The sequence below is a fragment of the Astyanax mexicanus genome, chromosome 17 (assembly GCF_023375975.1).
Source record: "Astyanax mexicanus isolate ESR-SI-001 chromosome 17, AstMex3_surface, whole genome shotgun sequence".
Taxonomy (NCBI): domain Eukaryota; kingdom Metazoa; phylum Chordata; class Actinopteri; order Characiformes; family Acestrorhamphidae; genus Astyanax; species Astyanax mexicanus.
The window spans coordinates 11,000,524-11,026,908 of NC_064424.1; the positions used below are offsets into that span (position 1 = coordinate 11,000,524).

General features: G+C 37.7%; 1 protein-coding gene across 1 annotated transcript; it reads right to left on the reverse strand.

Annotated features, from left to right (window-relative positions):
• Positions 1 to 234: 234 nt before the first annotated feature.
• pfdn1 (prefoldin subunit 1) lies at positions 235 to 24,441 on the reverse strand. The gene is made up of 4 exons (XM_007254099.4): positions 24,335 to 24,441; positions 22,143 to 22,309; positions 21,099 to 21,183; positions 235 to 686 (listed from the first exon to the last, which is right to left on the reverse strand). Exons 1-4 carry the CDS (start codon positions 24,365 to 24,367, stop codon positions 603 to 605), a joined length of 369 nt encoding a protein of 122 aa, XP_007254161.1. The 5' UTR covers positions 24,368 to 24,441; the 3' UTR covers positions 235 to 602.
• Between the last annotated feature and the right edge of the window lie 1,944 nt (positions 24,442 to 26,385).

Consider the following 26,385-nt stretch of genomic DNA (forward strand, 5'->3'; position numbering starts at 1 on the left):
CAATTTGGCTACTAAGTTGTGTTGTGTCTGGGTTAAGATCATTAAAAAAACATTTAGCTAAACGATGTCTGGAAAACCAGCAAAAAAGAAAAAGAAAGGAAAAGGGGAAACGGAGACTGGGCGGATACACTCTGGAAGTTTGTCATTCATTACACTGCACAGATAGTATCTAAATTACTGTCTGTCACACTCATATACACATACAGAAACAGGGATACACGCTAGACACAGGAATTTAGTCATTTCATAACTCACCTTTATTACCATGCTAATGCCAGTTTAAATAACCCACGGTTTTATTACAAAAAAAAAAAAAAAACACACACACACACACACACACACACACTTCCTAACAGTGAAAGTGTTCCAGAACGATGTGATCAGACAGACAGGTGTAATGGCAGACACCCATAACCTAAATATATCACACCCATGTTCATCCAGTCATACTGGCCCCATTCACAAGTACAACAATAATGTGTGTTCGCAGAGGTACCTTTGCACCTCCAGGTGAGTAATAAAAAAAAAAAGTGTAAACCAATAGCAGGTGAGCAAAGTGAAGTGAAAACAGAGGTGTGTGCCTGTGTGTGTGCACTGGCAGCTTATTGGGCCCGCCTGGACATTAACATTTCTCTGATGTTGTCCTCTGCCTCCTTCACACTGCGCTCCAGGTATGTCTTCTTTTGCTGCAGAGAGAGAGAACAAAGGCAATTACACATCTCACTATAATGGATTCCAGTGAACATTTCTGTTTCCCAGACAATTATTAAAGGCGTAGTTCTTTAAACTGTAATTGTGACTAAAAACAGAAGGAATTCACACAATAACATTTAGTATGTCATTCATTCTCAACTCTGTACCTAATCCATAAATAAATACCGCAAACATAGAGGTTTGTGTTTTGCAGGACACAGGATGACGTGTGTTACATAGAGGGGATTTGTATGACTTTATGTGGCTTAAAATAAGCATGTCTATAATTGTTTTGTTTTTGTTTTTTTAAATACATTCTGCAAGTATTAAATTCTTATTAACTCTAATTCTAGAGTTCCTGAAACATCTTCAAATCAGCCAAATAATACAGCCCAGTCAGGATTTTCTTAATTCAGATGCATTTAGATCAGACTGTCCCATTTCCTATTTGCTTACTTCAGGTCTAATGACTCAACCAATTAACCACCAGCATAATTATAAACTGGCAGTTAAATCCACCCACACAAATAACAACAACCAAAAAAGCTTTGATTTTCAGTGAGAGGAACCATGTTCGGTCAATGTTCTGAAAGTCACATATAAATCACTAACAGCAAATATGTGTCATACAAACCAGTGGATTTCAGTCATTAATAGAACATCACCACAGACCTTTATTAAAGGTTATGCATGTTCAATGCCACGCATAAAACGCAATAAAGAAATAAATAAATAAATAAAATAATAATAATAATAAATCTCCATACTGTTTGCTTTTTTCACTTTCTGACATCTGTTAGCTGTTATGATAACTAAGCCAATATAAATGCTTAAATTACATTTTCACATATTGTTTGACTTCTATTGTGTTCAATGATTGTTACACAGTTTTTTTCCTTTCAGCTGTAAAGTTGACACTTTTGAGACTTATTACTTTTGGTAATAAGAACATAAGTAACTGCTTTAAACAATATTCTTGTTAATAGAATAATAATAATCCTACACCCTTTTAAAGAAAAAAATAACTTGTTATAATTAAGAATATTTAGACACTGGAATTTAAATAGATTTTAAATAAAAGTAATTCACGTGAATAGGCTTTCCTTGTGTGAAAAAAAAACTTGATTACCTAAATATATTAAATATATTAAAAACTAAGGGAAAAGACTAAATGATTTATACTATACAATGTAATTTTTGATTAAGTGATCAATTCACAACCAGTGATGAAAGAGTAACTCTATAAATGTACTATAGATCAACCGAGCGTAATTAAAAGCTGTGGAAAAAAAATCAGGATTTTGGTTCCTGACAAAAAAAATTTAACTTTGGTGCATCTCTACTAATACCAAGGCCAGCAAAAACGATTGAGGTTATGTCTGTATATTAAACAGTAAGTCGATATCGACTATAATTATCGTGATAGGCCTTATTAACAGATGGAAGCTGAAATTAAAGAGATCCAAATAACTGACTAAAGCTTCTATGAAGCTTCTATGAAGGCCATTGTAGCTTCATAGAGATATTTTAGAGAGAGGAAAAGTGGTGAAAAGAGTGCGAGGGATGTGTCACAATGTAGTCATCCCACCTGCATGCAAATCTTACACCCAACTGAACAGCTGGGGTACAGCGGTGCTGCCAAGCAGGCTGCCACCTGAAACCTGTCATCTGTGGGTTTTACAAGGGAAGTGAGTCAGGTTCACGAACTCACGCTGTTGCAGGTTGGCTTACAGGCAGCCCCTGGCTTGCTTATACCTTCACCCCCATCAACCCCCCCCACCCCTGGGCATTCAGGGTGTGATCCACACCTTTATTACTTCCTATTGTATCACTGTATCTGTGCATGCTTTTATCAGGTTCACAGGAAATTCAGCCTACATGTTACATAGCTTCAGATCATTATCTACACCAGATTTCAAAAGCTTTATTACTTTAGTACTCACTGTCTGATGCTATTATGTATAATAATTAGGAATCAAATTATAAGAAGCTCTTCAGCAGCCAGGTTTCCTTAACACTACCCGGACAGGGGGAAGAGCAGGCTATTCCAATTACGCCAAAAAGCCCAAGTTTAGATTCCACCTGCAACACGTCTAACTTAGCGTTATTGTTAACATGTCATCAGATAATGCGTTATAGCTATTGTTCATTCAAGGGAAGGCTTAATTTTAGCACCTTGTTGATCCTGTTCACCAACACAAGCATTATGAAAGTGCGCGTGTGTGTGACAGACGAACTGCAGTCAGAACAGTGCAGCTGTTGCAACATATCAGCTTGTTTTGGAAGAATCTTCTCTGATTTAACCGCGAGTGTTGTTTAGAGACAAAATACATAGGAAAAATGCTCGGGGGAACCCGATAAGGTGTGCGACAGCCGTGTTATCTCCCCATCACACACATACCACCCCGCCATCAAAGCCGGATTCTTAAAAAACGACATATTATAAAAAGGTCACTGCAGAGAAACCGCATTTTTAAAACAAAGTGAAGCGTAAGAGACTAAACAAACGCAGTGGAAAGAATCCGGTCAGTGATCTGCTTAGTTTTTCAAAGTACTCGCAAATTAGAATGAAAAGTTTCATGATGTAGGTGTGATATGCAAATTAAGTTCACTTCAATAACGGGTAGATCTTTCTTATTTTTTCATCACAGCGCTCTAATGTGGTACGAGCAATGAAACAATTTAGAAACAAACAGTTTCCCTAGGAACAAATATAGGTACAAATAAACAGGGCATTTATTAAGCCTAATCATAGACCAGATGTTCTTTTCAATGGAAAACATTGAAAACATCCATTTGCAAGGCTGTTAAATCCAAGAATTAGCTTAATCACTGATCAGAAATCTGCTCCAATTTGTAGAGATCAGTGCTAAGCTGTACATACATGTAGATTATATCTAGGTGTTTAATTCTGGTATAAATGTCAGAATGAACGAACTCAATAAAATTTAAATTAGAAACATGTCCTGAGTCTTAACCTTTATTAATAAATTAACACAACAATATTATTTTAAAAATAAAAAAAATATTTTAAAAATTCTTTCTAAAATGTATTTAGCTGATCTTAACATACATCCTGATGAATCAAAGCTAATCCTTTTTTTTTCTTGCCAGGAAAATATTAAATAAAATTATGATGTACATTTGCAGTGTTTAGGTGTGATTTGTAGTTTGGCTTCTTCAATTACAATTGCAGATCTTTCTTATCTTTCCATCATAGAGCTCCGAAATGGTATGAGTAAAGAAAACAAACAAACAAAACACGTTCAAAGCGAACGTCCTGTCCCATTCTAGGTCAGAAACATGTACGAGAAATCTGTATTACCAGGTAACCATCAAACAATAAAAACAATAAAAATAATTTAAACAATCATATTTTTGTGCCTTACCTCACAAACTTCATGTCCCCTCAATTACAATCAATTTATCAACCGTACATGTGCTGTGTAACATCTCTGTCAGCATTTCTATTGTAGCTCGTGAGTCCTGACCTTTTGCACAGCAAAGTCTGTGGATGAAGAGCTAAAGATAGCATTTACTACAAAAAGGTTCTCAACACAAAACCTCATTATGTTGAGGACTGCATGAGACAGATACCTGCTGGGCTACACTTGCGTGAAAGAAAAGCAAATATAGTAATATTCGGACTAAATATTGTATGTTTTGTAGCTTTAAAGCAATAGTATATAGCATGATGTAACCTTACTATAACAGCTTCAAATCTACTGATTGTAATAGGGACAACAGCATTCTGCTGTCAACTGTGCTATGTAACTTTGGTGAGGTGTGAAAAACAACACTTGTGAGAACTGTGTAAAGCTAAGCAACCTGAATTATACTTGTTAAATTACTGTTTCAATCCACATGACCCTTTCACTTTATTTCTGTTCTGTATTGCCCAGAATGACCAAAAACATGAATATTTGAATGAAGTCTAAAAGCACAAATTACATTTCTGACTGTATTCAGAAAACAAAAACAAGCAATTGCAATTCTAGCATAATACTTCCTTTAAAAAAAGGGAAAAAAAAAAATTAAATAAAGAGAACAGAAAAATTAATAATTCTATCCGTTATGGGCGATTTTGTCCATATATTACTGCAAAGCTTTAGGATTTTTGTGTGTGCACTTAATATTCTGCAACTGCTCTGTTGCCACATTACATTATTTATGCTGTTTAAGTATTATATTACACAAAATTTAATTTTTGTTATGATAGTTTTTTACAAAATTGATTTTTTTTGCTTAATGTTTAAAACTATTATGCTTATATGAAGTAAAATGCTAGCACTTCGTTTTTTTGGAGTAGTATTTTTTGAATCTGTAAAATTTTATATTTTGTAATACAATACAATAAAGCCAATCTGGCTTTATCCAGCTCTAGCTAGAAAATAAATAACACCAAATCACACATTTCCGCTTGGGTCAGTAGTGATGCAACACTTAGTGTGACGGCACCAGTGATTATTAATACTCCAGTTTGTGAAAAGAACAAGTGAGTTTAAAGAAGTGAAAAACTTGCCACAGAATTGGCATGGAAAACATCAACATCTAAACAAATATACCTGTTCAAACACTGCAAGGAAAAACGATCACATCTGCATGTTTTAGTTTGGTTAAATAGGACTCCATGGATTGTTCACCCTTGGTGGAATCTGTTTGAGCAATGTGAATAGAGTAATCACGCTCAAATTCAGACAAAAACAACCCCACTGAGACCCCTAAGTGGAGGTGGTCTTGTTCTGGCTGCTCTGGAGCGGTTAGTTTTTGGTGTTTACAAGCAGATTAACTGAATCAGACCAGAGCAAACAAACTCTAGGTGTTAAAAAGCGCCCCTAAAGAAAGATTAACTCGTTCTTTACTAGGTCTGGGTATCGTTTTAAAATTCTCTGTATTGGTAATGATACAATACTTTGAAATCTGTAACGAAAGCCAAAATATTTTTTCAATACTTTTTCTAAATTGTAACCAAAAAAAATACAAAAAACTATATATTATATAAACAATATTTTTTCTCACACAACGTATTTATTTAACAGCTGACATGAGTAATATTTTTCTCATACTGTAACCAGGAGAGGCTACAAATATCTTTCCTACACATATTGCTTTATGCATTTCAGTTTTCCCCATTACGTTTCATTTAGTTTACTGTATTGCAGTTACAGATTAATGATTAATCGACCCTGAAATTTTGGAGTCCACAAATATTTATGGAAAATCTACACTTTTAATTACGTTGATTAATTGTTGCAGTACTAATGGACTTGTCCTATTTTCATCCATCGGACTTACCAACCATAGTCTCTTTACTAGATTAAAGGGATAGTTCGGTATTTTTGACATGAGTCTGTATGGCATCATCATAACCAGTGTCGTGCATCCACACTGACTTAACCCCCACAGTGTCCTGTGAGCCGAGTTCTTGTCCAGTTTAGGTCAAAGCGAAAGTAGTCCGGCATGTTTGCTGGGGTCAGGAAAATAACTCCTTTTTCTTCCCAAAGCAGTACGTGTTCAAAAGAGTGATTTATTTACATCACAAAAAACTAACCCTGCAAAAGTCACGCCTCGTAAATCACTTGGGTCCTACTTTCTCTCATTTCGTATCAGTGCGGGTCATTCTGACAGCGAGGTGCGCACGCGTCAACTTGTTCTGTGTTTTGGCAGTGCTTAGCAGCTGTGTTCAGACTAGCAACCGAACGAGCTAACTTTAGGGAGAAGTCTATTGGCTTTTATAAGCTTTGTAAACACATATATATATATAGCTAGGTGTGTGTGTGTGTGTGTGTGTGTTAAAATGGTGCGGACTTGTGACTATCCAGGCTGTAGCAACAAAGATGTGGCTGATTCTCCGCAGAGTTTTCATCGTTTTCCTGTGACTGATGTTGCTCTGAGGAAACTTTGGGTACTAGCGCTGGGCATCCATGTGGACACAAAAGTGGAAAAAATAAAAAAGCTTCGTGTTTGCAGTGCGCACTTCAGCGATGATGACTTTTTATCCACATGTCCTGGACAACGACAGATGAAGAAACGGATTCTGAAGAAATCTGCTGTCCCTGCACCCCAGGTAAATAAAACTGTAGCCTACCAATGTTCTCTACAGCATTCGCTCATAGCGTAAAGGTGCACCAGGGCTATTCCAAAGCAATATGGAAAATAATCATAAAAGTAATCATTTATCACTCGCTGTCAAAACGTCAAAACTTGACTGTTATTACAATCGTCAGCAACTCCGTGGACAGGTGGATGTGTACGAGTAGCCCAGTCCATGACTCCAGTCACAATGTAGGCTCTGAGCGGTGATCAATGTTTTCCTCGTCACTCTCGTAGTCAGACATGTTCTCGAGGCGAGAAGTAAACAAAGCGACCCAAACACGTAGGCTAGCTGTCAGGTTGCAGCGCTGCGCGCATTGATATGGAACGAGAGAAAGTAGGACCCAAGTGATTTACGAGGCGTGACTTTTGCAGGGTTAGTTTTTTGTGATGTAAATAAATCACTCTTTTGAACACGTACTGCTTTGGGAAGAAAAAGGAGTTATTTTCCTGACCCCAGCAACATGCCGGACTACTTTCGCTTTGACCTAAACTGGACAAGAACTCGGCTCACAGGACGCTGTGGGGGGTAAGTCAGTGTGGATGCACGACACTGGTTATGATGATGCCATACAGACTCATGTCAAAAATACCGAACTATCCCTTTAAGTCAAGCAACATTTTAGAAAGAAATCTGTGATCAAACAGGCCATAAACACACATTGTTTCCCAATATAAAAATACAATGAAGAAAAGGGCAAATTAATGTTCATGTAAAGGCACCAATTAAAAAACTCTCAGGGAGAAATATGTAATAAATAATACAAGACAGATTATTTTTCTATAATCTGTGCTTATCTCCTTCTGATTAGTGTGTATAAGGCTCTCTACAGCGGTGTCCTGCCTTTGGAGCCAAAAGGCCTTCTCTTCTTTCAAACATCACCGCTTGAGGACAAGATCATACAGATAAAAGGGAAAAAAGCATTAGTGTGGTCAGATGTTGGATGATCACTACCTCACGTCATCCTCAACTCATCCCAAAAGTATTGGATTGAGCACAATCCATCCCTGATACTCATCCTCCCAGAGAATGACAGTTCCACAGTTCCAGTGCTCCACATCTCAGTGCTCTGAGGTTTTATACCCCTATAGCCATGCATATTTACTATATACCCTAGTAAAACAAGAAAGTTGCCTTTTAATTTGATTTATTACAAGCTGCTGTAGGGTGAATAAAAGAAAACAACAACAACAAAATGCAACAAAGTATTTTTTTTTAGGGTGCAGCTGGACTAAACAGGACTAACTACTACCTTACAGCGTTAATAGGGGATTCCCACATGTCCAAACATGTTGAGAAGGGAAACACTATCTTCCCCGGAGATAATGATACCTTATAAGGCTGACCTTCAAAGAACAATGCAGAAGGAGGCACAAAGACTCAGCCTGTACTTCTCTCTCTCTGTGGCTGACTATCAATGAGTCAGACTGCAGAGTCTCTCATTGTTACCTCCTCAATAAGCCCTCTTACAGGAACGCTAGCCGCCCAGAGTGACTTCAGTCAGCGCACAGATGACAGGGGAGACAGACTGCAAAGATCCTGCTGTAAATGAACCTTTTGTTGTTGGCTGTTCCTCTGGTGAAGGCAGAGGAGTTCACTCTGAGAAAGCAGAGCGAATACCACCGGAATCACTCAGAGACAAAATGCAAAGAACCACAGGGCCAGAAACAGTGCTGAGTCGAGGCTGACTGCCATCAACAGGAATAGGACGTCATGTATAATGTGAGAGAGTGACGGCTAAATGGTTGCTTTGTCAATTTTCATTTCTATTGGTGTGATAATAGGACGGATTTGAACAACAACAACTAAAATAAAAATCGCGCTGGATCCTAACAGATGCCGGTGCACGTTCTGCCCAAGCCCGACCTGGTCTAGCCCATAAACTGTCAGTATGAGCCCGAGTGCGATTTAAACCCCTCATGGTTTGTTTAGTAACTAGAGCATTAAAACTGGCATTTTTAACTACTATTCCAAGTTGTTTAAATGAGCGAAATCTGTTCAGAATTGATAATGATCATGAACAGTGCAACACTGAAGAAGCATAGACCTATTATTTAGGAAAACTGTTCCACACAGTTCTGCAGGTCCAGCGTAAAGGCTGGTTTATGCTGTCCTTTATTGTAACTTTTTTTTTTAACAATAACAGTGTGATTTGTTAGTTACTTAGGCCTAAGTCACAGACCACTTTCTTGTGCACGACTAGACAAGGCCAGAAGAAATTGGTGGGAAATTTTGGCCTGACCAGAGTTGAGCATCAGGTCGAGCAGGGAATATAAACTCTTATTTAAACACAAAGTTCAACAAAGATGCAAGACATTTTGATATGATCCTAAGCAATATTGTTATTATTTATTGCTTATTTATTATAATTTAAATATTGAGTCTCTGCAGTTTGGCAGTAAGTAACTTAGAGGTCCCAGACACTGCGTTCACAATGACAGGCAACAGAAGGACAAGAAACCAGTCATTTGATTTGAGAGAATGCAATTTGTAAAGGTGAATTAGCAAGAAAATGCGTTTTTGATCAAATACCATGACAATTTGGTGTTTGAAAAAATGAAGCACCAAAGAAAGTAGAGGACAGCTTGATTGGTATCTTGCTAGATTAGCCAGTATTGGCTGCCTTGTGCCTAGTGATTTCGGCAGATCACATGTATCGGAGGAGGCATGTGCCTGACTTTACCCTCCTGGTGTTGGAAGCACTGCAATTAATAGGGGAGTCTTTGTAAGTGGGTGGTCTGTGTGGCTAAGCTTTCTTTATAATCGGTTAAAGAGAAAACTAAAATAAGAAACGCTTGAAAACAGTGGGCTAGAAATGCAACCATTATATTTTTTCTACAAAAGACAAACAAATAAACCAGTAATCTGATGTCAGGCACTAAAGAGAGTACATGCCGTAGTACAAGGTACATGTAAGCTTTGGTTTCTCCCAAGGTTTCTTCCTCCTCCAGCTCTGAGGGTGTTTTTCCTTGCCTCTGCCTCTGTAAATTTAACTGGATTTGATTTAATTTGATATAGAATTATGCATCAAGAAGAACTCTTTAGGACACCTGTAAAAAAAGACAAAGGACACTAGAGAAGATCAATCACACTCAGCAGAGACGATGAACTCTCAGCTAACAGGACAGAGGGTGTGAAAACACCTATCAGATGTCCAACAGAAAGAGCGAGCATGAAAAGTCCCTTGTAGGGACATCAGTCCCTGAGCTCATACGAGGACACCCAAGCCTTGCAACTAATCCCCCAGCCCATCTCCCACCCTCTGGCCTGGAGTATTTATAACAATCCCCCAATCACTCCTGGTGAAAAACAGCAAACGATGAGCTCCCCAAGATGAGTGAGGGAAGATGCCAGGCCAATAGCGGTGCTGTCATCAAACTCCGCTCCTCCCATACAGTGGGCTGAGAGCCCACACGCACCCTGAGCCAATTATGAGCTCAAGAAAGAATCAGCAGCAGTGTCATTGTCATCACTCATGCACGGCGATCACGAGGACATCTGAGGGGGCCAGAATGCTGCTGGGATGCTGATGACATCATGTTACCCCTCATAAATCACCGCTCTGGAAGGAGCAGCAAGTGCAGGAGCCACCATAGCCATGAGCTCATGCACTCTGGTGTGGTCTAAATACAGTACCCAGAGTGTCTCAGCTAAAAAAACGGCAGCTATGTCATGTCATCTCACTGTACACATGATTTTAAAAAAGAAAACAGGCATCTCAGACGGCCGGCCAGGGGTCAAGTTGGGGAACCATCTCAGCTTTGTGTTGAGGCACACTTTTGACAGAAACAACCTTCTCTAACAATAAGCAAAGCCCGTCATTAAATCAGCACTTGCCTAAACCCTGAATGAATACAGAGCGATTATGGTCTCCTCCGACTGCGGTCCTCTGCCTAAGCAGAAAATGTGCTGTTGCTGCTGCGGTAGCCAGGGGTTACACAGTCAACAGAGGTGGGCACTTAGAGGAAAAGAAAACGTCATGATTGGTACAAGGCCCTGTGTGCTGTGAGGTCGGGCTGAATCACATGTATTCATTGAGGGAAGCCCTGGCCTGCATTCCTTCTCTGCCATCCTGCACTCAATCAGATAGATGTCATAGCCCAGCCTGGGATTACACCCAAACAGCCGGCTACAGTGCAGCCACACACACACACACACACACACAAGCCCAGACACGCAACCCCTCAGCGTTGAGCCAGACTGTACGCTCACACACATACACACACACTCGAAACTTTAGTTCTGTACATCTGGCCCACTGATGTACTGATAAGGAAATCGACGATACTCATCAACCACCCCCTCAGTATGAAACTGTAAACAGACTCTTTCAAAGTATTAAGAACATATTGTACAGCTACTGCAAATTCCACTTCCATGTTTAAGCATACATTAATTTTCTTGCATACATATAAACAAACAGTATATTTCGTACTTACTTATTTTTCAGCACCATTCCATCTTGTGATTATTATGTCTGTCTGATTTTTAATTGGATCTTTTCTCGTTTTCTGCCCATAGCAATGAATAGGGTAAAAAAATTGTACTAATCTATGCTACAACGATACAAACACACTAGGAACACCCAAATCAACTATTAGGGGTACCTCAACAACCATTTGTTAAAACCCTAGCAACAACCAAGCCGCTACACCAGAGCAAAGCTATAGCAAATGCTTGGGATAATGTATATACTGCATAATGCATTCTTCTTAGCTGGTATCGCTAGCAATGCTAACCTGGGACGATACTAACAATAAAAGCTGATATCAAAAGCCCTATCTGGACGTGATTAGTTTCTCAGTGGGACGTCTCTGAAAAATATTTGACACTTCTACTCAGTGATAAAACAGGAGGACCAGAAAGTTTTTGGGCTTCTTCGGTCATGACATCGAGTTCAATAGCTCCTCCATTTCCACTCGCTGCTGTGTTTACGTGGATCTCCGTGGAACCGCACACCCAAAGCGTAATTACAGTGTTTGGCAGTGAACAAATAGCTATTTTAATAAACATGAGTGACGAAACTCAGAGATTTCCATCCAGACAAGACTAAAATTACAGGAGGATCACGGAGTTGAGCAAAAAACAGTAGGTAATTCATAGGGGTGTCACGATCTCGATATTTTATCGAAATCGAATCGAAATGAGGTCACGATCTCGAGTATCGAAGTCAAAAAGAGGATCGACGATCCCTCCCGCGCGCGCTACGCAAATAGCGCAGCGCGCTACGCAAATGGCGCGGCACCAACACAGCGCATCCTATTCATTTAAATAGAGATAGCCACTGCATGAGCGCAGTCGGCGGGAGTGTGATCACTGTTTTTATCTGTCCAACGGGGGAGGGGGGGCGGGGGTTGGGCGCGCAGGTTTTGTATCTGTATCTAACGGAGGGGTGGGTGCGCGCAGGTGAGAGCGTGTGAACTCGCTGAAATGCGTGTGTCAGTGTGGCTTGAGAACACTGACTATAGATCACAGTGAGGTGGATTAAAAATCTTAAACTTATAATTGACTACACCTGTTGCTTTCCATTGAATTAAAAAAACATCTTTCTCTCAGATAAAGTAAACACAAGCGTGTTTCTGACTAAAATAAAAGCTTTTCAGGAGAGATATAAGTTATGTGTAAATATTTATAAGACAATACCCACATCACTTATCTAACCAGCCTGTACTGATTTCTGCCCCCCAATAATGCTTTCAATAACCTCTTGTAACCCCTGGGAGCCAGGGGTTACACTCTAATAGCCTTTAATAGTCTTCAGTAGCCTTTAAAAGACTTACCTGGCGGCCGTGGTGTGTCCACTAAACTCCGTAGTTATAAACATCCTGAGGTTAGCAGCGCGCTAACTGACCTGTTTATAATGTAATCCGAGCAGTGCCTCCGTGTCGGCTGTTCTAACCTGCTGCTGTTAGCTGCTTGGGCTGAAAGATGAACTGTAGTGAGCTGTATTATCCGGTTAGTGGGGTTAAAACCTTTATTTGTTTACAGAAACAGTAAAAACGGACTGGCTGAGCTCTGTAGCCCGTGGCTGGGCTGTACTGAAGTAGTGACTGAGTGAAGAGAGCGGGGCTTGTGCTGCTGCTGCTGCTAGTGGTTGGATGAAGAACTGCAGCTTCATGTAATGAGCAGTTTCACCAGCCATCCACACACAGCTCTGATAAACTGCTTGTTTTAATAGTGCACACTGTTGCTACCAAAAAAAGTCACTAGATGGTATTACCATATATATCTTAATAAATAATAATAATAATATTTATAATATTTATAATAATAATAATAATAATAATAATAATAAATATATTATTTAAATTTTATGAGGCATAAAATAATAACAAGAAAAAAAAACAAGAAAATCGAGAATCGAATCGAATCGTGACCCTCAAATCGAAAATGAAATCGAATCGAGGATTTAGAGAATCGTGACACCCCTAGTAATTCAGCAGAGATAATTTTATCAGAGGACGTCCTGACGGAAATAAAATTACAGAGGACCCCCCATAAAAGGGGACATTTCTCCAGGACCCCCTGAGAAACTAATCCCGCCTGGATAGGGCTTTAGGGCACTTTTACTACATGTAGTTCGTTTTTCTGGTCCAAATCAGCTAAGGAATTAGTTTACTTGGCGCTATTCACTTCCTGGATTTGATTTGTTCTTTTACACAGGCAAAAATCTAAACGCGCCAAAATGTGCGCCACAACAAACCACACGAGCGCACAGTCTCGTCTGACTGGACAGAGATGTCAGGCGCTGGAGTTGCACACAAGTGAGCAACAAGGGTGAAAACGGCTTAGCATGGAGCAGCAGCAGAGACAGCGCTTGTTAATACTTGTGGTAATTATCTGGCTAATATATCAGGTTAAACTGCAACTGAACAGCCATTTAGGTCAAACCTGTGTAGTATATTTGATAGATCAATATTTGCCTCAAACAAACTGCTAAAAAGTTGGTTTCGAACCAGAGCAAAACCACCTCCTTCTTACAAGTCTCAATGCGATTGTTTTAGTCTGCACCCAGATATCATTACTGATTTCACACCTGCTTAAATTAATCGCACCAAGAGCACAAACAAACCAGAATCCGCTTTAAATGGAGCAAACAGTGCTGGTGTGAAAACACCCTAAATGTTTAACTGGAATTCAGTCATCTAGGATGTGATGTCCTAGCTCATTTAAAGTAAAGAGAATGTAGTCATAGTCAAAAACAATTTTTTACTTATTAGAATACTTCAAATTAATTCATTAAACAAAACTAAACCACAGCGCAAACACTGGGATCCTGGAAATGGAAATGCATCTTTACAGGTGAAGTACAGCAGAAATATTTGGCACAACTGTGCAAATTGAGCACAGACATTCACAGCTCCAGACCATGAGCTGGGAGACGGTGAAGAAACTCTTGTTTTATGACCCATCCAATCCAGACAGGCAGACAGATGTAAGGTGAATTAGGCAACTAAACTGTGCCTCATATCCTGGACTCATCTGTAATGACCCGCGCCAACTGCACACGGTTTCAGTGGGAGTATGAGTAATGTCTTGACATACGTGAATGGCACATCGCAGAAGATCATGCATGATAAAAAGAGTTGTCTGCTTCAAAGAAGGAGCAGGTGTTTGAGACCATAAAACACTTACGTTACTACAACAAAGGAGATATCAGCTCTGTTACTAGAAGGAGAAAGTGTTCATTGGTAGAAAAGAAAGCGCCTTATCATAAAAACACACTTTTAACAAACAGTCCACGCTGATATACAATACAAACTCATCACTGAGCTATGCTTGCACTAGACAAATTAGTACCACTGTAATGATAGGAGTGGGCCGGTCATTTTGATTAAGACGTAACACTTTGAAGTGTATAACACAACATGGGAACAGGGAACTTTTTACATTAATTTACGCACTTGTGGGTCAGTATGATGGGGCAATGGTCAAAAAAAAATCTAAGAATATAACTTCCTGGCTTTCTACGGTTTAAGGAAATAGGCATTTCCTTTTAATTGAATTTCCAAACTTGTGTAATTCATCTTTATATAGTTTTCCTCCTAAAGCTCAACTAGTCAGAACTTGTCAGAACATTGACGTACAGTGTTTAAGCCAGATCCCTCCGGACTGAAAACAGCAGACTCATGTCTTCAAACAAAAAAGGTAAATATTCAAGCACACAGTGAAGTTCAAAAGCCAGCTGCACCCTTCTAATGTTGCATCAAGGCTAAAGAGGAAAAAAAAAAAGCATTCACCACTGCAAACCTGATGCCAGCTACTGTTTGAGAAAGAACTCTCATATTGCTTTTAAGGTAAACAACCTCTCATTACTATCAAAGACCACAAACATACCGACGTGGGAAATTACGCAATGGAACAGCTATTAAGCAGAATGTGGTCAGGGTCATTAGTCATCAGATGAGACGCATGTAAATTTGATGGTGCACCATAATGCACTGTGTCCGTATGTTTGTGGACTCCCCTTCTAGTTAAGCTCAAACTCGTGGAGAGCATTTTATAGATCATAACAATTTTTCGCCTCAAACAAACTGCTCTGGAGTGCGCTTGGAACCGGACCATTGGAACCGTGCGATTGTTTTATTCTGCACCCGGGTGTGATTACTGTTTTCACACCTGCTCAAACGAACCGAACGAAGAGTACAAACGAACCTTAGTCCGTTTTAAATAGACCGAACAGTGCTGGTGTGAACACCTTGAATGTTTAATTGAAATTCAGTCATCTAGGGCATGACGTCCCAGCTCTTTTAAAGTAAATGGAACGTAGTCATAGACAAAAACAATTGCATCATTTTTATTTATTTCTAAAATAATTTATAATAAATAGTTTTAAGGTATTTGAATGAGCTAAATCTGTTCAGGATGATGGTGGTTAACACTGCAACACTAAAGAAGCATAGACCTATTATTTAAGAAAAATGTTTATTACGAACAAATCTCCCCGTCTACTCTAATATAATTAATGTTTAAGAAGATAAAACACTTTCTGAACAAACATTTTTTTAAATTTATTTTAAGCATACAGCCTAAGTGCAAACCACAAAAAATAACAATATGGCTATGCACTGCACACTCATTAAACCGAAATAGACCAAGAACAATAACATAATTTACAACTAATTTTGTCTACTCTAATATGATTAACAATGTTTAAGAATATAAAATACCTTCTGAACAAACTTTTTTTTTTAAGCATGCAGCCCAAGTGCAAAACACAAAAACAGCAATATAGCTAAGCACTGTCTTTTTGCTGATGAATGCTAGTATCATGCTGAATTAAAACACTCTACGAAGAAGTCACGTGTGGTTACTATCAACAACTAACTTGAAGTAGCTCAATACCTCTTGACTTTCCTCCGCATTGGGCCAAAGTCAGCTCACCTGATGTAATTTTTCTCCTCACTTAAGAAGGCTCCATTGTGTTGGTCTAGCTACACACAGCGCTGCAAGTTCAGCTGACTTTTTTTTAAATACAGTTTGTTTTGTTACTTTATCATTGTGATTATCACACAATAGCTTTAAATACAATACAAATGGCATCAAAAAAACACAAGCTCGAGAAAAGTGGTGGAAAATCGAGCAGAGAATATTTATGCTCTAACTCCCATACCTACTGCTGATACAGATGTGCAAATGCACGCACACAGCTTATGTAGTCCCTTTAGAAATGCCAATCTGCCATACAAACATTACATTTTTGGCATGCTTAAAGCTCCTTCACGTTGAGCTGTGGAGCAGTGGAACTGTGTTCTTTGGAATGATACACGTCCATCCAGTACTTTTGGCATTATTTAAGGATAAAGTGCGTTGATCATCCAAACATCCTGACATCAATCTCTTAATTTAAATCTCTCCTCACAGGATGTAGTAGATAAACCATCTTCAACCGATAACTGCTCAGTTACTCCAACAAAAGCAAAATAAACTCATTATTTATCCACTTGATTTCAGAAAAAACAATAATTGAGCAGATGTCTTAATACTTTTGTCCAAATAACTATTACTTACTTGTAAATAATATCCATAACACATTACTGTTTTCATGTATATATTTCCATCCTGGATGTAAATTTAACACCAATTTAATATTTATATTTAGTTAGTTTATTTCTTTCTTTATTGTATATTTTCTACTTTTATCTTTATGTGGTATACTTGGCGAGGGGCAAAGAAAAAACTTCATTGTACGAGGACACTTGTTTCTTACTGTGCACATGACAATAAACTATTGAATCTTGAATCAAACAATGGAGCAATAATATAACAGTGTTATTTTTAACCAGCACCCACGCAGGATCAACTTGTACTAAAAACAGCTTACAGTATTTACAGTATAACATCACAGCTTTAGGAATAGTAGTCAGAATTACTGTAACATTTTAGAAAGTAATAAAAAAAAATTATAAACTAAAGCGAAAAGCTTTTGTTAATAGACAAAGCAACAACTACCATGTGAACTAGATTAAGATTCAACCAATAAACCCACAAAGAGCATGTTTCACTGTTTGGTGTTTTGTCTCCACGCAGTGCTTGCGACAACTTCCTGTATCAGTGGTTAAAATCATAATCAAATGCTGGTGGGAACCTGTCACCCATCTACTCAAATTTTCGAGAGGACAGTTCTTAGGAGCTTGACAGCAGGTCAAAATGACGGTAATACCATAAGTGTGAGCTCACTGGCATTCCAGATAAGCCCTTTCATAAGGTCATCGCACCACCTTCGCAATACCCTTTACAGGGCAATGTGACCGAGATCTGAGATGGAAATATGACCCACTTTTTTAATCTAATATATATATTTTTTTAAATTTTTTAATTAAAAGATCTATCTAGCTGTTGTAAGACATCATTTTCTGTTAATCTTCACAGAAATATGTTTATATAGTTATATAATAACTGTCACAAATAAAGCCTTAATATGGAATATGTATGAAGTATATACGTATGCCATCGCCACAGAGGTGATGAAGCACACTGTGTGCACTTCTCCATCCCCTGATAATGGAATCTGAAATAGCCATGAGTACATGAGTAGCGTGTGTGAAATTCTCTATGCACATGTAAAGCCCCACATAATTGGACGCAAAACACACCAGCATGACCAAGCTGAAAAAAACAGCCTTCAAAAAGCAGAAACTGCAGATCATACTAATGCATTTCATTCAATCCACAGCCACAGGTGTAAAAAATTAAGCACCTAGCCATGCAGTCTACCTTTGCCATACTTCGCGAATTTTAAAGCTAGCTAAATTAAAGCTAAGCAATGTAATAGGATGTCACCATTACGTGCTCAACTCTAAGTAAGTTATTGAAAACTTTTTTAAAAGCCTTAAAGAACCACAGCAACTAATATATAGTCCGAATAACTAGACAAGACTTCTAAACCTCCTCTGGCATCAACACCAGCACAATAACTATGTGCCAGGAGCTTCATGGCATAGGTTTCTATTGCTAAGCAGGGTGCTTACAAGCCTTATACCACCAAGCACAATGCCAAGAGCTGAATGGAGGGGTGTAAAGTATACACCACCACTAGACACCACTAGCATTGGAAACATGTTCTATGGAGTAATGAACAAATCATGGATCTAGAGCAGTCTGATGGACTTTTGCCAACTCTGGGTTTGGCGAAAGCCAGGAGAAAATAACCTGTCTGAAGTGAACTGAGTCAACTGTAGAAGTTTGGTGGAGGAGTGATAATGCAGTTGTTTTTTTTTTCAGGGCGTGGTCTAAGGCTCCTTAGTTCCATTGAAGGGAAGTCTTAATACTTCAGCATTGCAAAACATTTTGGATAATTGGGTGCCTCCAACTTTGAGTCCCTAAAGGCAGGTTTAGGGTTGAGTTTGGTGTAGAAAAACTTGATTGGCCTGCAGAAAATTATTAGATGATAGATTAGCCTATTAGCCCATAGATTGACAATGTGCTGTCATGTAGGTATAATATGCAGCTCACCTATACAGTGTAATATTGAGTATTACTGCTTCTAAATCAACATATATACAGAATTACAGACATGTGCAATTCATCTGTCTACATATAATAATTAGATTTTATACTTAGGCATGATATATCTAATTACAGCTTACTTCTGCTATGCCAAAAGATGAAAATTCCATTAATTATCATGGTGCTGATGGTGAAATAACAGGAGATAGTTACTTGGACCTTTGTTCATGTTTATCCACTGACCACAGCCCCACACATAATAAAACTGGTTTTAATTTCCTGTGCCAGCAGGAGCATATAAATAAGAGTCTTTGAAAAGATGAGAGTAAATAATAATTAGTCTTTGTGTATAATGAGTCATTGTAGTAATATCCTTTTTTATTGTAAACATATAAATTATTGATTAAACAAATGAATCAGATTAAATCATAAAAATATTCTCTAATTAACTACAAATAATCATACTAAGACTTGATCATGGATCAAGAAACCTACTAAATATACAGCTCTGAATCAAATTAAGAGACCACTTCAATTTCTGAAACAGATTTTCTGACTTTGCTATTTATAGATAAATGTTTGAGTAAAATGAGCTTTATTTTATTCTATAAACAACGGACTATGTTGTGTATGCTTTTTGTGTTACTTCTTTATTGGTATTACTATTATTTTTATTATTTGTGTGCTGTTGGACAAATGAATTTCCCCATTGGGGATTAAGAAAGAAAGAAAGAAAGAAAGAAAGAAAGAAAGAAAGAAAGTAAGTAAGTAAGTAAGTAAGTAAGTAAGTAAGTAAGTAAGTAAGTAAGTAAGTAAGTAAGTAAGTAAGTAAGTAAGTAAGTAAGTAAGTAAGTATGTATGTATGTATGTATGTATGTATGTATGTATGTATGTATGTATCTATCTATCTATCTATCTATCTATCTATCTATCTATCTATCTATCTATCTATCTATCTATCTATCATTTCTCCCAAGTTCCAAATAAAAATAGTCATTTAGAGCTTTTATTTGCAGAAAATGAGAAATGGCTGAAATAACAAAAAAATAAGAGCTTTCAGACCTCAAATAATGCAAATATGCCAGATGCCAAACACATTGGCTGATTGACTGAATCTGATGGGGGGGGGCGGGGGGGGGGGGGGGGGAGAGGTTATATATTTTTTTCCTGAAATCTTCCTGGAGCAGATATAAACACAACTAGCACTCCTTCTACATGTATTGAAAAATATTTCATTTTGTTTTGTTACACCCAATACTGGAGAGTACAGTAAAACAGACTCATCTAGAATACCACAATGATTCAATTATACTACCTATTTCAGTATCAGGAAGGTCTTTAAATAGCAGCAAGTCACTGGAATTGCCCAGAAAGGTGGCTCAGTGGCAGTGCAGGTAACAACTATGACTAGGTGAGGAGAAAATCGCTCCTAAATGTCTAATTTTAATCTAACTTTACCAAAGCATGTTTGTATTACGGCCCAATGAATCACTCTACTTTCCCTGAATGATTACTAGACGCATAACTACAGGAAACAGGTAGCGTTATTATTTGTGAAACAAATACAGTGGCATTTCCAGGAAGCAGGTCTTTAATATTCATGAAGCTTGAATCTAGGGCATTCATTTATTGAGCCACAGGTTTATTCAGCTATTATTCTAAATTTAGAAACTTCAAAAATAGCCATTTGTTTAACATATCTTGGGTAGACCGAAAGAGTTGCATTATTGCGTATATTAACTGCTGTTAATTATGACAGTAATGTAGTTATGAAAGTGAAGTGAGAGAGGTGTGAGTTTACAGATCGGGTCTAAGAGGGTCTAACAAGGAGCTGCTGCTGTTAAGGGTTCTAATGCTTCTCTAAAGACTTTATTCTAGAGGGTGAGCCAACGATTGCAAGCATCCTATTTTCTAAAAACAGAGCTGCAAGAGTGTAGCATTGTCACAAAATGATAAAATCTGTAGATAATATCAAATGTTACATGGTATTAAATTCTCCTGTATTGTCATGAGCAAGTCATCTGGATCCTTTCTGGGTTTTTTTTCAACTCACACACTTTCTCTTACGTCTGCTCTCAGAATTTGTTGTCTTTCTCTAGAAATGGAGTCAGACTGGAGTATTTCTGTTATCAGGCTTTTTCCACTTATAATTACTAATAGTATATTTATAATTACTTCTAAATATGAACAGGACCACAAGGATATTAATAATTGTTCAACCAACAACAATTTTTCTGCAGCTTGTGTGTGCTGCATAACAAATCTGTAGACTAGAGTCAACTAGCGTAGACTCAGCCAGACTGAGGTTAAATGTAGTCATGTAGTGATATCTTATTTTAAGAGAGTAAGAGAGAAAAGTCACCTCAAGCTCCTTGATCTTGTCATCTGCCGTCTTCTGCTTTTCCAACAGTTGATTATTAATTTCATCCTTTGACTGCAGAATAAACCTACAATGGTAACAAGACATGATAAAAAAAAAAGCTCAGTCATTCAGTAGCAACAACAGACAAATTATGCAGTATGTCCAAAATCTGTGGACACCTATGGCTACATTCACATTACCAGGCTGAAGTGATTTAATCAGATTTTTTGCTTAATGTGGCTCAGATCTTATTTTTTTCATGGCTGTGTAAACGTCTCAAATCATATTTGAGACACTTTCATATATGGTCCTAAATCAGATACAAATTCGATCCATGGACATGCAAATATCCATGGAATATGTCAAATCAGAATTCATGCGTCTTTTTGCTTTTACACATTAGCATTAGCACTACATGCTTCTCTCTCGTACCCACACTACATCTCTTGGTGCAGCTGTACAGCTATAGCTGCAAAAACAGCAAAAGCAAACCGCCTGGCCTTTTTTCACCTCCTCGACCTGAGCATGAACTTCAGACCAGCTGTTTGCTGTTTCTCCACTCCAGCAAAAGATGCTCCACATATGAGCTGCTAACGCATCCATTTCCCTTTACACATTTACGAGTCATCTCTTAAATATGACATTTTTTGTTGTTGGTGAAGAAGAAGACGTTTATACTCGTATCAATCTGCGCATGTGAGAGGTTTCAGGGACAGATTCGTTCACATTACACACAGATACAGACCACTTACATTTATAAATGTAAACCATCAAGAAAATCTGATTTGAGGAACGTGGCTTGTAAATTAAACGTAGCCAATATGCTCTAGGTTTCTTCAGAAATCAAGATTACTCATAGGGAGCTATAAAATTGCAATAAAAGCTTCTACAAGCTGTGAAGATGATTTAAGCTGTGAGTGCTGTCATTGAATTAACTAATTAAAAGAGATCTAAGGTCTGGACATTTTGGACAGGTAATATAGGATTTAAAACCGAAAATCACCATATATTACCTAATCTAAAGATAATTTCTGAGATACGTACATGCGCCCGACTCCTTCATACATCCGAGTGCTGTCAGGAAGGGAGGTTATCTCCACATGTGTCAGATTGGAGTGCTTCTTCATGCGACTCAACTGCTCGATCTGCAGGTCGGCGATCTTGACTTTTTGCTGCGTATCAATCATTTTAGCTTGCAGTTCAGCAAAGGCCTAGAGCACAACACACAACACAATATCTATTAATGAAGTATCTATAAACATAAATTCAGAACAACAAAACTCTTTAACATGACAAAAACATACACAGTGTAGTTATATACAGTATGCTTTAAAATATAAATATACAGAACTTTTTACAAGCGTTTTAGGTACCTTACCACATCATTTTAAAGCATTTATCTCTGCAATAAGTGTATTTTTGCTTGTAAACACAGTATAAATTTGCTTGCTTTTTATTGTTATTTTTAATACTACTGAATGGCAATTTACATAAAGGCAAAACAAATATTTTAACACTACTGTGATAAACCATGTAATTTTTTTTTTCAAGAGGATATTTTACACATCTTTACAGAACTTTTTCTTTTTTCCATGTGTAACAACTAATCAAAGCAAACAAAAGCATAAAAATTAAATACTAAGTATTTATAAAAATATTTTATTATATGGTCCACACCAGATCCGGGCATTGTGTGCTCCACATGCTACATTCAGCTCTTTAGTTTTTGATAACCACCTCTTTGCATATCCACTTAAGCAATTGAGCAAGACTTTATTAGCCCAAATAGTCTATATTTCTCTTACTAAACCCAGTATTTAGACAACAAACCAAATAGCCACTCAGATAGCAAAAGGATGTTGAACATTAACATTCATTTTTCCATTGCTAATGTACTGAAACAATACTGGTCACCCACGTCAGAAGTGATTTATTTATACACATCAATTTCATGTTGATTCAAAAGTAGGTTTTATGTGTACAGTTTGCATTAAACTTTAATGACATTAAAATAAGTAATCTTGTTTGTAGTGTATTTTATAGCCTGCACTGTATAATAGTAATTTGTATATTAATATTAGGTATTTTTGGGAAGCACCTTTTATCTATAAGCGTTGTTAGTGTAGATTCAGAGCTCCAACTAGGGGTGTGACGTATCATATCGTACGCAATAATATGGCCAACATTTTTTAATATCGTATATTATATCGTATATTATACCCCGAAATATTGTGTCATATCACCCACCCCTAATTATCACATCAGAGTACTATTTTTTTTTTTTGCTGTTGTTAGCTAAAGAAAAATTTACACTGGTCTTATTTCCCATTATATATCTACTAGAGGCAGATTATATCTGTCCAGTAATATTTATTTTACTTCAGTCCTGGATATATGGAGCTATATGGAGTGTATTATTAGTATCATGACATTCTGTATTTTTTACTTTTGTTACAAATCTGATACAATTATTTTATTTTTTAATATATCAGTTAGGGGTGTGCCATATCATATTTTGTTGCAGTAGTCTATTCTTATTTTTTTTTATTCAGTGCCATATCGCCAAGAATATTGTATACTCTGAAATATCATAATATTATTTTTGGGTCATATCACCCACTCCTAGACCAAACTATTCAAAATGAAATGAATGCAACTTTATTGCAAAATATTTTCTCTTTTGGTTCTTACTGTTTATTTCTTTGCTTTTGGTTTTTTTAACTGGCACTATATTCATTGCAAAAAAAGTTTGAGGTGCTACAGCTCAGGGATGTTTTAATGTTTTTTTTTTCTTCATGTAAAGCTTTTTTGAGTTGCCATTGTGTGTGAAATGCGCTGTATAAATAAACCTGCCTTGCCTCAGCATTATTGGAAGGATTTATTTTAGCTACAGTGGCTAGCTAAAACCTAGCCAAGGTCATATCCTACATCCAAATAATCCTAAACTGGAATCTGTGTCTGGATAACAGCCTCTATAAACTGTTAGGTAGTAGTGAGGCTAATACCAATAATACATCGTTAAATAACCAAGTAAATAGCTATAATAAACCCGGAGCTGTGTATTGTGTAGCATTAGCTACTGTTAGCCACTCCGCTTTATTCAGTTTATATCTGTGCTGTTTAATCAGAGACCCTGATCAGAACCCGCTTTAGCTGTTTCACACCCCGATCACACAGAATAATCCCAGCTCAGAAACCCACAGCTACCGTAACAGCGATCATCAGCCACGCTTTACCTTCTTCAGCTCTAGGTCTACGGGGGCTGCCATGTTGCAGAAGGCAGGGCGAGTGTCTGCGCATGCGTACTGAAGACAGTCCACTCCGGGTTGCCAAGGTGAAGCAGAAGGCTGCTTTGGCTTTTTTGTGAGAAGAGTTAAGATATCATTACAATACCATTGAAAAGTTACTTTATTTCAGTAATTCAGTTTAAAATGTGAAACTCATATTTTATATAGATGTATTACACATAGAGTGGTCTATTTTAAGTTTTTATTTATTTTATTGTTGATGATTATGGCTCACAGCCAATAAAAACCCAAAAATCAAAGTCTCAGAAAATTAGAATATTATGTAAGGCCAAGGGCGTAGGAGCGGGCTTGATATTGGGGGGGGGACACATTTGCCAATATGAACCTAAGCCCACTCTATAGTTTCCTAGAACAACATTTGTGGAATTTACTTTTAATTAAAAGTAAATTATTATTATAAGGTGATTTTACAATCTAAACATGTTACTCCATGTTACAGTTACTGTGGTTAGAAAAAAATATGCATGCAATGTCTGAATTATATACATATGACAATAATGATCAGTTATCACCTAATATTTAAAATAATACAGATTTGGTTATTATTATTATTATTATGTATTGGCATGTCAATTCTGTCGTATATTTACATTTTCTCCTGCGCATAACAGAAGTCATGTTACAGCTGTGTTTCTCAACCCTGTTCTTACATATTCTACTGCATATTAACACTGTTCTGTGTTGTGTATTCTGCATATTCTACAGCTTACTCTGCTTTAAAGGCATTTCATAGAGTAAGTGGTGGAATGATGTGTCTAATAAACTGCTGGATATACATGATTAATTTAGGATCCATAGAGGGCTAAAGGGTTTTAACAGGTAAACTCAGTAAATTACTGTTTATTAGCTGATCAGCTGGATCAGGTGGAAAACACTATTTTGGGGGCAGTGACCAGGGTTAAGAAACTGCTTTAAACTACAAACGTAAAGTACTGTACTAAATTCTGGCTATCCACTACATGCAGCTTCTAGATAACTAGTTAGCTAAATTAATTTTCGTTCATTATAGCTCACAGTAAGTCCTGCAATCCTAAATTAATAAACAAAGTTTGAAAATGAAATAGTGAATAGCTGATCAGGTACAGGGCAAGTTGAACATTATATATATAGTTTTTTTTCTTTAACCCTGACTCCCAATCTAGCTCATTCCAAAGTTAAGCTAACTCACTAACACAGCTGCAGTTCATTAATCACAGTGGGTTTAAACTGTGTGCTGATTCAGAGACGTGTATTTTTAACCAGCTATCAGAAACATATCATCACAGTTGAAGTGGTTAGCCTATCGTTACCTTTCTTTTAGTAAAATCTCCGTATATCCATCTCTGTTTTAAAATCAGCTGAAGCTGCTGCGTCCCGATCCCGCTGCTAAATCTCACAGCGAGGGGGCGGGGCTTCCCCAACAGCAAACTGCCTCTCCTCCGCGCGCCGCAAAACCAGCAAGATTGGCTGTTTCTGCCAATCTACTGAGAGGCGGGACTTAATACCTGAACAGGCTCCGTGATTGGTCCGGTCTGTCTCCTCATTAATAGTACAGCTGATCTGAGTGAAACGATATAATTTTTGGGGGGGACAAATCGACCTGTTTCTAATATTGGGTGGGACATGTCCCACCCATCCCCCCCGGTTCCTACGCCAATGTGTAAGGCAAATTGGTACTTTTGGCAGTGTGGGCAGTGTGCCAAGTCCTGCTGAAAAATGAAATCCGCATCTCTATAAAAGTTGTCAGCAGAGGGAAGCATGAAGTGCTGTAAGATTTTCTGGAAAACACTGCACTGACTTTAGACTTGATATAAACACAGTGGATCAACACCAGCAGATGACATGACTCTCCAAACCATCACTGGTCATCAGTAAACTTTACATTTAATTTTTTAATCAAGGGAGCAGAGTCTGAAGGAAGAGTGGAGAGCTTCCACAATCAGAAATGACTGTTTTATTGTGTTTTTTATTTGCCAATTTGAGGGTTTAGGGAGGCACAG